The sequence below is a fragment of the Agelaius phoeniceus genome, chromosome 5 (genome assembly GCF_051311805.1).
Source record: "Agelaius phoeniceus isolate bAgePho1 chromosome 5, bAgePho1.hap1, whole genome shotgun sequence".
In the NCBI taxonomy this organism is placed as follows: Eukaryota; Metazoa; Chordata; class Aves; order Passeriformes; family Icteridae; genus Agelaius; species Agelaius phoeniceus.
The window spans coordinates 6,325,574-6,339,259 of NC_135269.1; the positions used below are offsets into that span (position 1 = coordinate 6,325,574).

At 49.0% G+C, this 13,686-nt stretch overlaps 1 protein-coding gene across 1 annotated transcript in view; it reads left to right on the top strand.

Moving 5' to 3' along the window:
• The first annotated feature begins 3,880 nt into the window (after positions 1 to 3,880).
• The window catches only part of LOC129119189 (sodium- and chloride-dependent betaine transporter), a 38,055-nt gene continuing 28,249 nt past the window's right edge, over positions 3,881 to 13,686 (top strand). Inside the window, exons 1-2 of the mRNA XM_077178221.1 lie at positions 3,881 to 3,946; positions 11,634 to 11,830. Of these exons, the coding sequence (XP_077034336.1) occupies positions 11,638 to 11,830 (193 nt within the window). The 5' untranslated portion in view covers positions 3,881 to 3,946; positions 11,634 to 11,637. The remainder of the gene's footprint in view (positions 3,947 to 11,633; positions 11,831 to 13,686) is intronic.

Sequence of the window (13,686 nt, forward strand, 5' to 3'; positions counted from 1 at the left end):
CAACACCAGGCTCAGCTACCCTGGGGGAGCAGCAGGGAAAGCAGGAGCAAACAGGCACCTACCCCTGTGTCCTCTGCTTGCCTTTGCTCTGGGATCCTCTTGGTCTCTGATCAAGAGCCAGCATTGCTGGGCAGCTCAGAGATGCTGTTAGACTACAGATCCCCAGCACTGCCAGCCCTCCCTCCTGACCACCTTTATTGCTGACTCTGACCCTAAGCCATTTGCCCTTGCCTCATCCCCTGCCATACCAGGGATGCTGTGAAACGGGGGATGTCTCACCCTGCCTGTACTTTCACAGATAAAGGCTCCTGGCAGCCTCCTCCTCCTTTGTAGGAGCCTGGCATAGGAGTGGTGCTATGGTTGCTGCAGCCTGTCAGGGTTCTGTGGAGCCTCATTAGCTCTTGTTGCTTTGGTTATGTTCACTTGTGATTAGTTACAGTGAAACTGTGGTCAGGAGTCGCAGGCTTACTCAAGTGGAAATTAGCCATAAACATGAAAAATAAATTATACCAATGCCTAGGGGAAAATCCCCTGGAAACATAGTGTTCAGTCAGCAAGGCGTGTTCTCAGATGAAGAAGCAGCAGAACTGTGCCCATGGGGCAATCAGCAATTCACCTATTTTGTTAGCAAAGCTGTTAAAAGATGGGATTAGTGTGGACAAATGAGGGCAGTGGTGATTTCTCCTGCAGGTGACTCAGTGATGGGGGCAGCCAGGGCTGCAGGCTCCACTGTGTCCCACAACTGTCCCAGCAACAGCCTCTGCGGCCTCTAATGTTTGTAAAGCACAGTTTGGATTCACCCATAGAGTGTCATGCTGACAGACCTCTCCCAAAATCTGGGCTAGGGGGAGATTTGACTCATTTTGGCTGGAAGCCTTGTGTTTTACAGGCTCAGGGGCCCAGGACTCAGTGCTGTCAGGGAACGTGAGCCTGGCGTGGGCTGAGGTTGGCAGCCTGCTCCTCTGAGTTGGCTCTGCAGCAGGCATGTCAGAGCTGGCTGCTGGGAGGAAAGGGTGGGGACACCCAGATGATGGGAAGAGCCAGCTGTTCTGAGAAAAGAAATGGTAAAAGGAGAGGCAAGAGGGGATTGGCAGGTGGGGGGAGGAGGACACCTTTGAAGAGGTGCAGGACAGATCTGAGGTTGGGATCAGCCATCCTTCAGGTCAAAGGCTGAGTCCTGGTCTCCAGCTGCCCTGAGCCTGGCAGGTTGAGGGAGCCTGGTCCTTTCAAAGAGAGTTTTCCTCCTCTGCTCATGAGAGGGGATGGAAACCCATGCAGCTGGCTGTGAGCTGGCAACTGCAGAGGGAGTGAGCACCTCTGTGTGGTTGGACAGCAGTGCTTTCCCAGTTCTCCCGTGCAGCCTTGGATGCAGTGATGGGGCTTCCTTGGGATGTGCTGTGGGAGAACTGTGGAGATCTGAGTGCTGCTGGTGCTCACAGCAGGGGCTCCCAGGGCTGGGAGGGGTCTGTGCTCCCTGGGGAGGGGGTGCTTTGGACATTTCCAGGACTTATTGCAAGCAGTGCTTCTCTTTTGAGGATGAGTGTTTAAGAGCAACCTCACCCACACTTATGGAGGAGGAGCCCACATTGTGGGGTGACCTGCAGTCAGATTGTCACATCCTTTAGCAAATCTGTCCTACCTACACAGCTGTTCAGCCCAGAGTGCCTACTCAGGGCTGACTGTGCCAGAAAAGGTGGCATCTGGTGTTCAGGGAGTGCATCACCCCTTCCTTTGCTCTCTCCTGGAATGGGACTCAGCACAGTTTGTACCCCCCCAGCTGAGCTGCTCAGAACATGATTTTTGCTTTTCAGTCTGGGTCATCACACTAGTGAAATCACTCACATGGAAGCTGGTGTGGTGAGATAAATGTGTCCCTACCCATAGCAGGATTAAAAAACCCTGTGAATTATTGCCTGGTGGGAAGTTCTGAAGTCGGAGTGTAACTTCTGGTACCTCCAGGCTGGCAAACAGAAATAGCCTTTTTTCCCCTCCTAGAGAATGATTTTCACACATTGCTGGATAAAGTTTTCATTTAGGTTGACTTTCTTCTTGTTTTACCTTAATGTCACAGGTCATTTCCCATCTACAGCTTTGCAAAACCCCTGCCATGTTCCTGTGAAACACTTCAGTACAGATAAATCAAGTTTTTAGGTCAGCTCTGCTTACCTAGGCTTATCGTAATCCCCTTTTCATATCTGGATAACCTCTATTGCACCTTTTCCTCAGTTGTGCTGGGTCATGCCAGTGCTCTGTGACAGGACAGCCAGTGGCACTGTCCTCCACAAGTAGGGTCAGAGGCAATGCAGAGCCAGCACATGCTCCTTCACCTTGCAGTCTTTCAGGACTTTGGAGACAGCCCTGGAAAGGCAGAAGATGGAGCCTGTCCTGTCTGATTTTGATGCCAGATCTTGCAAGGGAAGAATCAGTCTGTATTTCTTTGGGTATGGGACCAATCCACTCAACCAGCCTGTGGGCTAGGTGAAAGCCAAGAGCTTTGAAAATGGCATACTTGGAAAGTTTAATCACAAAAAAAGCCCCAAGTAAACAGAGATGTTTTCCCCTACTGCCTCCAGAACTGGCCTCAGTGGTTTATCCTGAGGATCTCCCTCAGTCCAGGATTGATTCCCCTTATACATCTCTCCAGCCTCATTTGTCCCCAGGGCAATCCAGCATGCTCTAATGGGATGTGATTCACTGGCTTTTAGCACACATGGAGGATTTTCTAGAGCCACCATTATAAACAACCTCTATAGAGTGTGCAGGCAGGTAAACCTACTTCTTCCCCACACTGTAGCATTGGGGACTTTTGTCAGCTCCTGTCAGCTTCCCATTGAGGGGCTGAGAAATGCTCCTCTGGTGGGTGCAGGCATAGCCTAGCATGTGTTGGATATGTCCCACATTCCCTCCCGCATGCCGCTCTGGTTTGCCCACATGGGAGCATGAAAAGATCAATAGGAATTTGGCAGGCACATAAGCAGACAAAGCAAAACACAAAAGAGTGATAGCATTAAACACAACAACTAGAAAAAGAGAAGCGCTGAGCTGAAGTATCTTGAGAAAAATGGTGTAACTGGAATGCCTGCTACTGGTGTTGGTCATGAGAAGCTCTGGAAAAGCGGATCAGAGCTGAGACTGATACAAAGAAAGCTGCCTGGACAAAACCACAGAGGGATTGCTCACTTCTAGTGAGCACCTGGACACTGTAAAGACTTTAGCAGTGCTTCTCCTTGCTGACAGAGCTCTGTCCCATATCTGTGTTTGTGTTCTCAGCATATGGCACAGGCATGGAGGGCTCTGCATGACCCCAGAGCAATTGTTCCTTCTTCACCCACTCTCTGCCTTTTGCTCCACCTACCTGATGGTGTTGGTGAGACTTGAGCTTGGCCACAGAAGGTTTAATGTAATGCTCTGTGGAGATTCATTCTGCGTGTTTGTAGGATGACATTGAGGGATGCTCCTAATCCCACTAAAGTGGTGGAGCCCTAGAACAGTGGGAATATGTGGCAGCCAGCCTGGCTATGCTGTGGGGTCTGCCAAGGGAGAGTTCCTGCCCTGCAGAGGTCAAGAGGACATGGAGTTAGTCTCTGACTGCTGTAGCTGATATTTACAAACTCTGGGCCTTCACCCTGCCTGCCTGTGGCTGCTTTCTCATCTTGCTTTCTTGTCAGGGCCACAGTTCAAGGTTTGGAGAGGTGCATGTTGTAAGGGAACAGGGGAGAAAGTTCTTCTGCCCTGATGCACCTCCCTTCCTTACGTCCCACCACCCACGCACGAGCTGGGTGATAATTTGGTGGGGGGAGCTGGTGGAAGGGGTGGGACAGGAGGAGGAGAGAGGGTAGTCTCTGCCTTAACTCTTGCTGTATCTGTTTGGCAGTCTGTGGATTCCCTGCCTGGGCTCCAGTGGGACGGGAGGGGCTTGCCTGGGGGAGACCGGCGCTGGGTTCAGGTGAGTTGGGCGTTTGCTCGTTGAGCAGATCTGGCTGGGTGTTTGTGTCACCCTGGGAGTGCCATGGCTCCGGTCCTCCCGCAGCCAGCTGCTGCACGCCAGCTGCTTGCTGTGCTCTGGAGAGTGGGCCAGCAAATCTGCAAGGGCAAAATCTTCCCAAGGTTCAGTAAGGCAAGAGTGAGATGGACAATAAGGAGGAAATAATCGATTCGGATCAACCCAGGGAAGAGGTTTTTCTTTCAATGGTTCCTTTGGATAAAGAAAGAACAGGCTGAGATGCTGCACAGGGGGTACCAGGAAGCTGAGAGCAAAGAGATGCCTGAAGGATGGGTAATTGATCCTGAAGGTTGTGGCAGCAGAGAAAAAGGGAGAGAGTGACAGGTAAGTACTCAGACAGCAGAAATATTGAGAACAGAGACAACAGTGAGCGAGACAGGGGCAGGGATGAAGGGCAGAGCTGGCTGGTTGATAATAGGTACAGGGGCCAAGGCACTAGGAGTGGAGTAGGCTGTAGGCATTTCAGCTACTGCCAGCATGAGTCCTCTCCTGTGCTGCAGAGGTGCTGACCCCAGTGCATTGACTTGAGAGCTGCAGTTTTAAAAGATGAGCCTGGGAGTGCACTTCTTGTTCTCCTTGCCCTGAAGTTTTCATCAAATTTGTTCCTGTAGGGCTGAGGCAGGGAGACAGCATGGTTTCTGCATGTGCTAAACTCTTGGGATCTGTGGGCATATTTGTGAGCAAATGCGGGCAGAACACATGAGGGTTTCATAACACCTGATCTGTGTCTTCTTAAATCAACAGTGCTTTTAAAGTAATCACTACTAATCAGGGCTTTCATCTCATGCCAGTGGAAATACCATTGCCCTAGTTTTTCCTCTTTGACAGCTGGTGATACGAGAGGCTGAACCTTGGACCTGACCTTTGCAGCTCTGCAGCAGCCCAACTTTTCTGGATTCATGGTTGCAGATGTGGTCCTTGCAGAGGGCAGGCTAAAGAGCCTATGCTGTTTCTCTACCTGGCTGTGGTCCTGGGCAGGGCTAGAGGAAATTTTGGGTGCTGCAGGCTGGAGAGCAGGTTCCAGGCCCCTTGGAGGGTACAGGTGGGATGCATTCCCACCACATTCCCACCAGTGTGGCATTATGGCAGGAACTGCTGGAAAACACTTAAGGCGCTGCTGGAATCACGGTCTCTGTGCGCCTCTGCCTGTGCTGATTTCACCTGATGTGAGTTGTCCTGAGCACCAACTGGGGTTGGCTGAGCCTGCCCAGAGTTTGACACAGGGTGCTGTGCTTGTGCAGGGCTGAACAGGGAGCACAGTGTGGGGACAATCATGGCAGGGAGCCCTGTGGCCCTGCTCTGTGCTGGCCACACACGTCTGTGCTGAGGGACCAGGCTCTGCCACACACACTGTTGGCTCCCCTCATCCTCCCTGCTGGGAAGCATAAGGCAGTGTGTTATGCCTCAGCCTTGCCTGGCTTTTGGAAGTGTCTTGCTTGATGCTCTTCTCTTGTGCTTCCTGTTTCTCATCACTGACAGCAAGTGTCCCCAGGCTGTGCTTTTGGGAGGTCAGGCAGGGTGTGCCTACCTGGAGGAGCTTAGATACAAGTGCCTAGAGCAGTGTGGTGCCAAATTCCCTGTGCTCCTCTCCCTCCTCTGAACCACTGGCTGCAGTGCTGGCTCCTCTGCTCTCCTGCTCTAGCAACTTTGCTTCCCACTCTGCCCTCACCCCCAGCTGCAGGGATGGCAGCAGCTGGCCAAGCAGGGCTGGGGGCTGGCAGCCTCCAATCTCTTCACCTGGCCTGCCCAGGGCTGCTGGCTGGTGTCTTGCTCCATGAAATTGCTGCCCCAGAGAGGTGGCAGCCCTGCAGGCACCCTGCAGACTGTCTTGTCCCTGTGGAGCACCTCTGGGCTGCACCACAGGTCGCTGCCCCGTTGTGCAGGGACCTGTTTGCAGAGCGAGTGCTGGAGCAGCGTGGCTTTCACCCTCTGTGCCATTCACCTGCTCTGCTCTCCAGCCAGTGACAGGAGCTGTGCTGGCCACACGCTTTGGCTGCACACAAGGACCTCTGAGCCAGCCCAATGCAGCCCCAGGACTTTGGTCTGATAGCTCCAGTCATGGGGTAGGTGGCTCTAGGGACTCCACTGGGGCCTGGCTGGATCTGTGGCTGTACCAGACTTATTGCTGGTGCTCTGTAAGAAGAATGGATCCTGCTGTGGCTGGCCCTCCTGCTGTGTTGCACTGTATATAGCCAGATTATGGGCTGAGTGGAGGTCTTGAGATTATCTGGTTTGGTGCAAAGGCTGGTTTCTAGTCCTATTTAGACACCATTTATGGACTTCATCAGTTAGTCTTTTTTTTCTTTTCTAGGCTAGAGAAAGAAACCACCTCTGTGTCTCTGTAGCCCAGAGCAGGGATGGTGATCCAGGGACACCAACAAAAACCCATCTGGCTCTGGGAATAACAGCCTACCTTGCTTTTAGCAAGAGATTTGCACTGATCCTCAGAAAAGTCCAGCCACTGTTAGAAGCTTCAGAGGGTCTCCTGTCCAGCAGCAGAAGCCAGAGCAGGACCCATTTGGCACCCTCCTGCACTGGGGGTGTGTGCTCTAAAGGGCGACGCTCTATAATCCTTGCATCTTGTATTGCAGATGTCCATGCCATCAGTGAACTCACTCATGAGGAACTCACTGAGTTCCTTATCTCACTCTTTCTGGTGTCAGTAAGTAGCAAACTCTCTGCACAAGCATTGCTCTTATTTCACACTGGAGAAAACATAGGTAGGATCTGATTCTTGGAACAGTCTCCTGTGCCTCATGAACGTTTCTGAACAGATGCTTTGAGAATACCCTGCAGCCCACAGAACCTGGAAGTTAATTAGAAAGTGTAAAGAAGCCAACTAACTTTCAATTGCTTGAAATGAAAGACATTTTAATTTCAGCTGCTGTCCTGAAGTTGATCAGTTTTTCTCTTTGTACATCTTTCCTTGCCTTTCTCTGTTATGCAGCTGGAGTGAGCCATTCTCCAGCAGCATTCCCGTTTGGAAGCAGCTGTCTCTGCTCATGTAGCTGCTCTTAGACTGGCTGGAAAGCACTTTGCTTCCACTGCTAATATTTTCTTGTCCATCTCGCAGAGATGACCGATTCCAGTAGCAGCCCCCATGCACTAATTTACCCGGGCTGGCTCCTTCAGCTGTACCTCGGCGCTGCTGTTCCATGCTGAGCCCTGATTTTCTGTCTCTGCTCCCACCTCCGCCCCCGCCTCCTGCCATCAAAATGCAGCGCAGGGTTTCAGCTGCTGACTAACTGCTGGCTCCGCTTGCGCAACCCGAGAATTTTATGTGTCCTCCTGCTCCTCCTTTTGTAACACAGCCCAGTCGTCTTGCTTCCTGATTCCTCCCTCCCCATCTTAAATTGCAGTTTATGTGCTTGGTTGCTGCTTGTTTCAAAATGAAACCAAGAAATTTAAATGCACTGCAGCTGTCTGCGTTGTCACCTGTGATTCTGCAGTTCAGGCAGTACCTTTGAGTGTCCAAGGGAGCTTTAACACTGTGATTCCTCTCATAAATGTTATCAGCTGCCTTTTAGAGACATTTTTGTCTGCTGTTCCCTCTGTTTGACTATTCCCTCTGGAGATTGTCCTCATCTCATTTGCCTTATGATAAAACAGCAAAATAGGTCAAACGGAGGATGTTAACTTCCCAGCAGTAGGAACTCCTGTCTGACAGCAGTTGGGAACAGGCAGTAAGTTTGCTGAAATAAAAGCTTTAGGAGAATTTCTATTGGCTTCTTCCTCTGGTGCCAAAACTCCAGGTGGCTTCTCTCTCATCTTGTCTCACTTGTTCCTTGCCTCACCTGAGGAACTTTGAAAAAGCCCTTTTTTACCCTGAGAGAGGCTGAGGATAGCACTGTATCTTGCTTCAAATGATGCTTTCTTTCTCCTCTTTTCTTATTACTGCCTCTCCCCTTCAGTGGCATCTTGTTTCCAAACAAAGCCAAAAAATGCCATTCTCCTGCATATCTGCATTGTGTGTTCAGCACATCATAGGCAACTGCTGAGTGACCACAATGCTTCAGAGATGTCCTTGGTTTTCCTTGCCTTTTGTGGCCATACTTGAAGGATCTCATGGTGGTAGGTGTGGGACAAACACAGTCCAAAATTTATAACCAAGGGGAGACTGTGTTACCTCATTCAAATATTCAAGAGTGGAACTTGTTGCTCTGGGTCTATGGCTGCCTGCATGCTGCCTTCTTTCTTTTCAGGTCCTGCAGGAATCCAGGTGTATTCTTGTTTTCCCAGCCATAAATCTTTTGGGGAAAAAAATTGTGGCTATGTCCATGCACCAAGCCCAGTACCAAATACTGTACCATTTCCTATGGAGCTGCATAGAGGGAGCTCACTGCTCTCTGTGGGAAGATGACAGACTACAGGTCATTTCTGTGAAGGGCAAAAAAACCATCTCCTCCAAGTGCTGAGGGCTGAAAATACAGCAGAGCACCTCTGGAAGAGACAGGTGAGGTCAGAAGGACCTGAGGAGGGAAGGTGGTGGTGGGGAGAGGCTCCAGGAGCAGGATAGAGGGTGGATTGCACCAAGATGGCATTTTAGCAGTTGGGAAAAGTTTGTGGCAGAGGAAAAAAAGAGTCTGGGAATGAAGTGGTCATAGGGTTTTTCTCCTAACTTTGGTGAAGGAACAGCAAAAAAAGTGCAGGCGAGCAGTGAGGGGCACAGTCTTTACTCCAAACTCATGTATTCGGGAGGGGGCAACCAAAGGAAGAGGAGAATGTTTGTCTGTTGGGGAGGATGTAACCCAGTAGGTGGCTGTGACTGCTGTGGGAGAACCAAATTCTTCCTAGCTGGAAACAAGAAGTTATTTGAGTCCCCATCTGGCCTAAGAACATACAGAGCAGGGGCACAGTAGGATTAAATGTTTAGGAAAAGAGCCAGGAGGTGTATGAATAGGCTTTCTCATAGAAACAGTAGGCGAAGCAGAGAGGGAAGTAGTGGGGATGTGTAATGTGCATGGCTTTGTCTGGGAAGGAGAAGTTGTATTTCATGCCATGAAGAGCCAGAACTTTAGGCACCAGTTTAATCCACCATCTGTTCCCACTTGAAAAGATTTGATTTCATAGCCAGGGTGCTTTCCCCCTTCTTAAAATAGGAAAATGAAGGCAGAAGTGCTGTGTCTCCCCTGCTGCTCTGTGTTTCTCCCAGCTGTGTTCCTCATTGCAGCATCCCAAATTCTGTCCTTCGTGTTGGCCTGTTCAGGAGTCAGAGGAAAGATAAAAAGTCCTGGTCCAGGTGTCCCTGAGCTGGAGGCTGGTGACAGGGTTGGGGCTGTGGGCTGGCACTCATACATTCCCTTCCCAGGACTAGGTGAGAGGAGGTGATTCTCTGATTGTGACCTTCCTCTGCACCCATGTGTGAAACAGGTCTAGCAAAAATGAAATAAATCTACAAATATTAGCAGAAATTGGCTGGCTCTTGGATCCACCTTACATTAAAAGAATAAAACCCAAGAATTAGCTAGTCTTGTCCTGCCAGCTTCCTGGGACATCCTCACCAAACCCAGACTTAAACATTGCTGCACTTGATAACGTGTCCTGGACTGCAGCAAATTGGAATGTGCCAAGGACTGTGACAGATCAAACATGTTTCATTAAGTACGTGTTACTTTTTCTCTCACATTTGACAGTGCGTGGAGCTCTGCTCCTCTGAGATGAGGAGGCTGTGCTGCAGCATTGGAATAAACTGATTAGCCAGCTAGCAGGCCTTGTTGCAGGCAGCCAGTGGGGAGAAAGGGCCCTGCCTGGGCTTCAGAAGCTGAGAAATGGCTGGCAGGAGGACCTGATGATTCCATCTCCCAGTCCAACCCAACAGAAGGGCTGAGTGCAGGGAGAAAATCTGGGACTGGGGAGCTGCAGAGCTGCAGCTGCAAGCCAGCATTTAGGGCGTGTGCCTTGATTCCTGGGCTTCACCACCTTCTTTAAATGTGGGGTGAGAGGTTTGTTAGGAGCCTGTTAGAGGGCTGATTCACCTTCCCACTCTCATGTAGATCCACAGGTGTCGTAGTCCTTGGTGGTTTGGCTCAGTGCAAGCCATACCAGCAAATAGTTGCTTTCCAGAATATGGACCATAAAGGGCAAGGGCTGGAGATAAAACAGAGGTTGCTTCCTCAGTGCCCTCATGCATCTGCATTTGACACCAAAACTGGTTGTGCCCACTGCAGCACTACCCATATATAGGCTCTTACTGGCAATAGTTCTAAAAACTTCTCAAATTCAGCAGGGACCAGGATCTTTCTGCCTTGTTTTTGAAAAGGATGTTTTATTAGCCTGGAAGATGATCTTCACCAGCCTTTGACTGCTCTCCTCTCTGGTTTATGTCCCCCTGATCTTGTTGCAGCCCCTCTTACACTGGTTGATGGCTTGCATGAGACTCAGTCCTCCATTCAGCATCCATGGAAATCTGCTGCTGGTAGCAAAGCAAATAGGATGAGCCCTTCAGGAGAGCAGATGGGGGAACAAAGCCTGTTGTTGCCTAGGGCATTTGGAGAGCAATTGGTGTATTACTCTGTGAGATCTGATTTACTTTTGTTACTTGAATAACAGGCAGGAAACATGCCTATGTCAAAGAACTACTTGTTCTGCTGTGAACATTCATTAGAAGTTGTCTTTTCATACACAAGCATCTTTTTTTGCCCCAGGGCCTGATATATCCTGAGGGTTAGCATTTAGGAATGATTTCCTTTACAGAACTAAATGAGACACTGATAATGATGCTGCCTTGTGTGGATAAGTGTGAGCATGGCCCACCAGCTCCTGCTTCCTCCTTGCCTCATTGGAAACTACACCCAAACAAGTGCCATAGTGTTCCTTGGCTGCTGGGACAGTTAGATATTTGGGCTTACATTTGCTTTTATTTCCAGTTAGGTCAGGTTCCCTGGTAGTCCCCACTCACTATGAGATGGCTCATACCTGGTGTTTGTCCAGAGGGACATGGCTGGAGGGACACCAGGCACAAGGAGGGAGGGAATAGTTTGGCATCATGGTCCTGGTGCAAAGGGTCAGTAGAAGATTTGGTGGTCCTATAAGGTAAATGACATCAAAGGTGATGAAGTCCTGCTCACCACTGAGCTGCTGACTGGGAGAGATCCTTGGCTTGAGCTGCCTCCAGAGCCAAGGGAGAGAGCAAGTTTAAATAGTCCAGAGCAGATCCAGGGGCAGTGGAAATCTTGAGTATTGTGGGTGATGCAGATTGCTGTCTCTGTGGCTCCCTGAAGATGGGGATGTTCCTTTAGGTGGCACAGTAGGAATGAGAGATGTGCTATTAAAAAACTTATTGAACCACCAGCAAAATGAATTTGCAAGTTGCTACAAGGGAACAAAACCCTGGTTTTTGTGCAGCCCCAGCTGATGGGAATGGAAGCAGAGATGCTGCTGCTTTGGAGAGACTTGTTTCCAGTCTATTTTCCTAATCTCAACAAGGGAATGTGTGTCCCTTGCTAAAGCAAATCACTTCTAGAAAGGCCAGCTTCTGCTCAGTAATGCCACAGTTAGATGTGCCTAAATTTACATACTGATACTGGAACCACATCTTATTGTAGTGTCTGGTCCCCTTGCTCCTCTTCCCACAAGCGTGTCCTGCAGCAGCTCCCTACATCCCATGCTCTCCTTCCCTTCTGTCCCACAGAGCCATGACAAGAGCCATATCCAAAGAAGGAGAACACAATGGGGCCACCATGTCTCCTGAAGAGATAAGAATGGAGGAAATTGAAGAGAGAGGCCAGTGGCGGAACAAAATGGAGTTTGTGCTGTCAGTGGCTGGGGAGATCATTGGCCTGGGTAACGTGTGGAGGTTCCCATACCTCTGCTACAAGAATGGAGGTGGTGAGTGCACAGCACACGTGAGTTGTTCTAGATCTGTAGGTATGGTGAGAGACATGTACATGCCTGCACCCAATTCTTCTATGTACTCCCTAAGGTATTCCCTTATTCACTCCTTCAACAAGTTAGTTCCTGCCAAAACCAGGAGGAATAAAAACTCAGGGGTGAATCCAGCTCCCCAGTGGATACTGTTCCTTAAAGCAGCATTCTCAAATCTGGAATCCTGAAAAATTGACCCCCAGTAACAACTTAAGGCTGTTGGGCATCTCAAGAAATTATTGGTCTTTAGAAAATACCAGGTGCTGTGAGTGGTCAGAAAGCCAACATCAACCTCCTCCTACATATTCCCTTTTCCTACTGCTGGTGTCAAATCCATCCTTTGTTACAGAGGAGGAAAGGCCTAGATAGTGCTGGTATCCTAGCCAAGGCCTGATACACTCTAGAAGGAGATTTCTGCCTCTTCCCCTGGAGCAATTCTCACAGTGATCAAACCACTATTAGGAAAATTCAACCCCAAAAACGTTCATTCACCTTCCCTTTTGTTTCTCTGCATGGCTCTCCTTTTCTCTTGTAGTAATACTGCAATAAGATCATTACATGGTTAAAAGTTAAAATTTCTCATAACAATAAAATGAAACCGTAAGGGAATAATTGACTGTCACTAACTTTTCTCAGTGAATAAAAATCTAACTTTATAAAAGAAAAGGAGGAATAGCAAATTACATGTCAAATCCAGCAATAACTTCTCTTTTGTTCTTGTTCTCTAAAAACACCCTGAATTAATGGTCTGGGATTTGCTTCACACCCCACCCCCCTATTCTGAGCTTCCTTTCTCTGCAGACCATGCCCCAGAGGCCTTTCTTTTCCAAGGTGCCATGAGCTTTCACCAATAGCTGAGTGGTTCCACTGTAATTTTCCCCAGGGCTTCCAAATTCCTGTCCTCTGCTGTTGCTGGAGTTTATCCAAATTAAACAAGAGACAAGAAATAAATCCTCAAAACCAGTGAGGGGCAGGGTAAGAAATGGTTACAGAAAATGGAGTTAAGTTTTTCTTGCACCTGGAATGATTTTTAGCAGATCCTCCAGTTTTCTTCTCCAATATTTTGATGGGAGGCACCCAAGAGCAAGTCAAATGGGCACAGGTTAGGAAACACTGGGGATGCATCTGATTGAGGAGCCCATTCTGCAGGGATGCTTTGAGAGAGGAGTCATGGGTTTTGCATGGAAAATTTCTCCCTGAGCTCAGATGGTATCTTTGCATAGTTTGTGCCTGTGGTACCCGGTTCAGCAGTCCTTGCAATTTGTATGCTAATAAGTGTAAGTGAAAAGGCTACTTTTGTTCACTTTAAATATCTATTGAATAACATTTTTCTTTTTAATTAAACTGCTCTGGAATAGCTAAGGGTGTGATTCAGAGGGCAAGGAGGCTAGGCTTGGGAGAGGTTAGAATGGGAGTGTCCTTCCCTCACAGCTCCCTTGCAGAAAGTATGCTACTGCTGTAGAAGGTCCTTTTCTCTTTCCAGGGCTCTAGGGGACCAGAAGACTGATACAGGACAAGGCAATGTATTTCCCATGACACTCAAAAGCATTCTCAGCATTGGAAAAGTTATTGAAATTGCAAAAAAAGGCATTTTCCACCTATAAATGCTTCATCCCTGTCCCACCCTTACCCTCCAAATTTGAGACTGCTGTCCTGTCACCTTTCTCCACCTGGATGTGCTGAAATGATTCTACAGCTCTGAAGAGAGATGCCATAGAAACAATAGTGCTAGTTTTCTGTAAAGTGACCAACTGCAACCTTATCTGCTGCTGCACTATCAGATTTGATCTAATTGCTCAGCATCCTGAACTTATTATTGA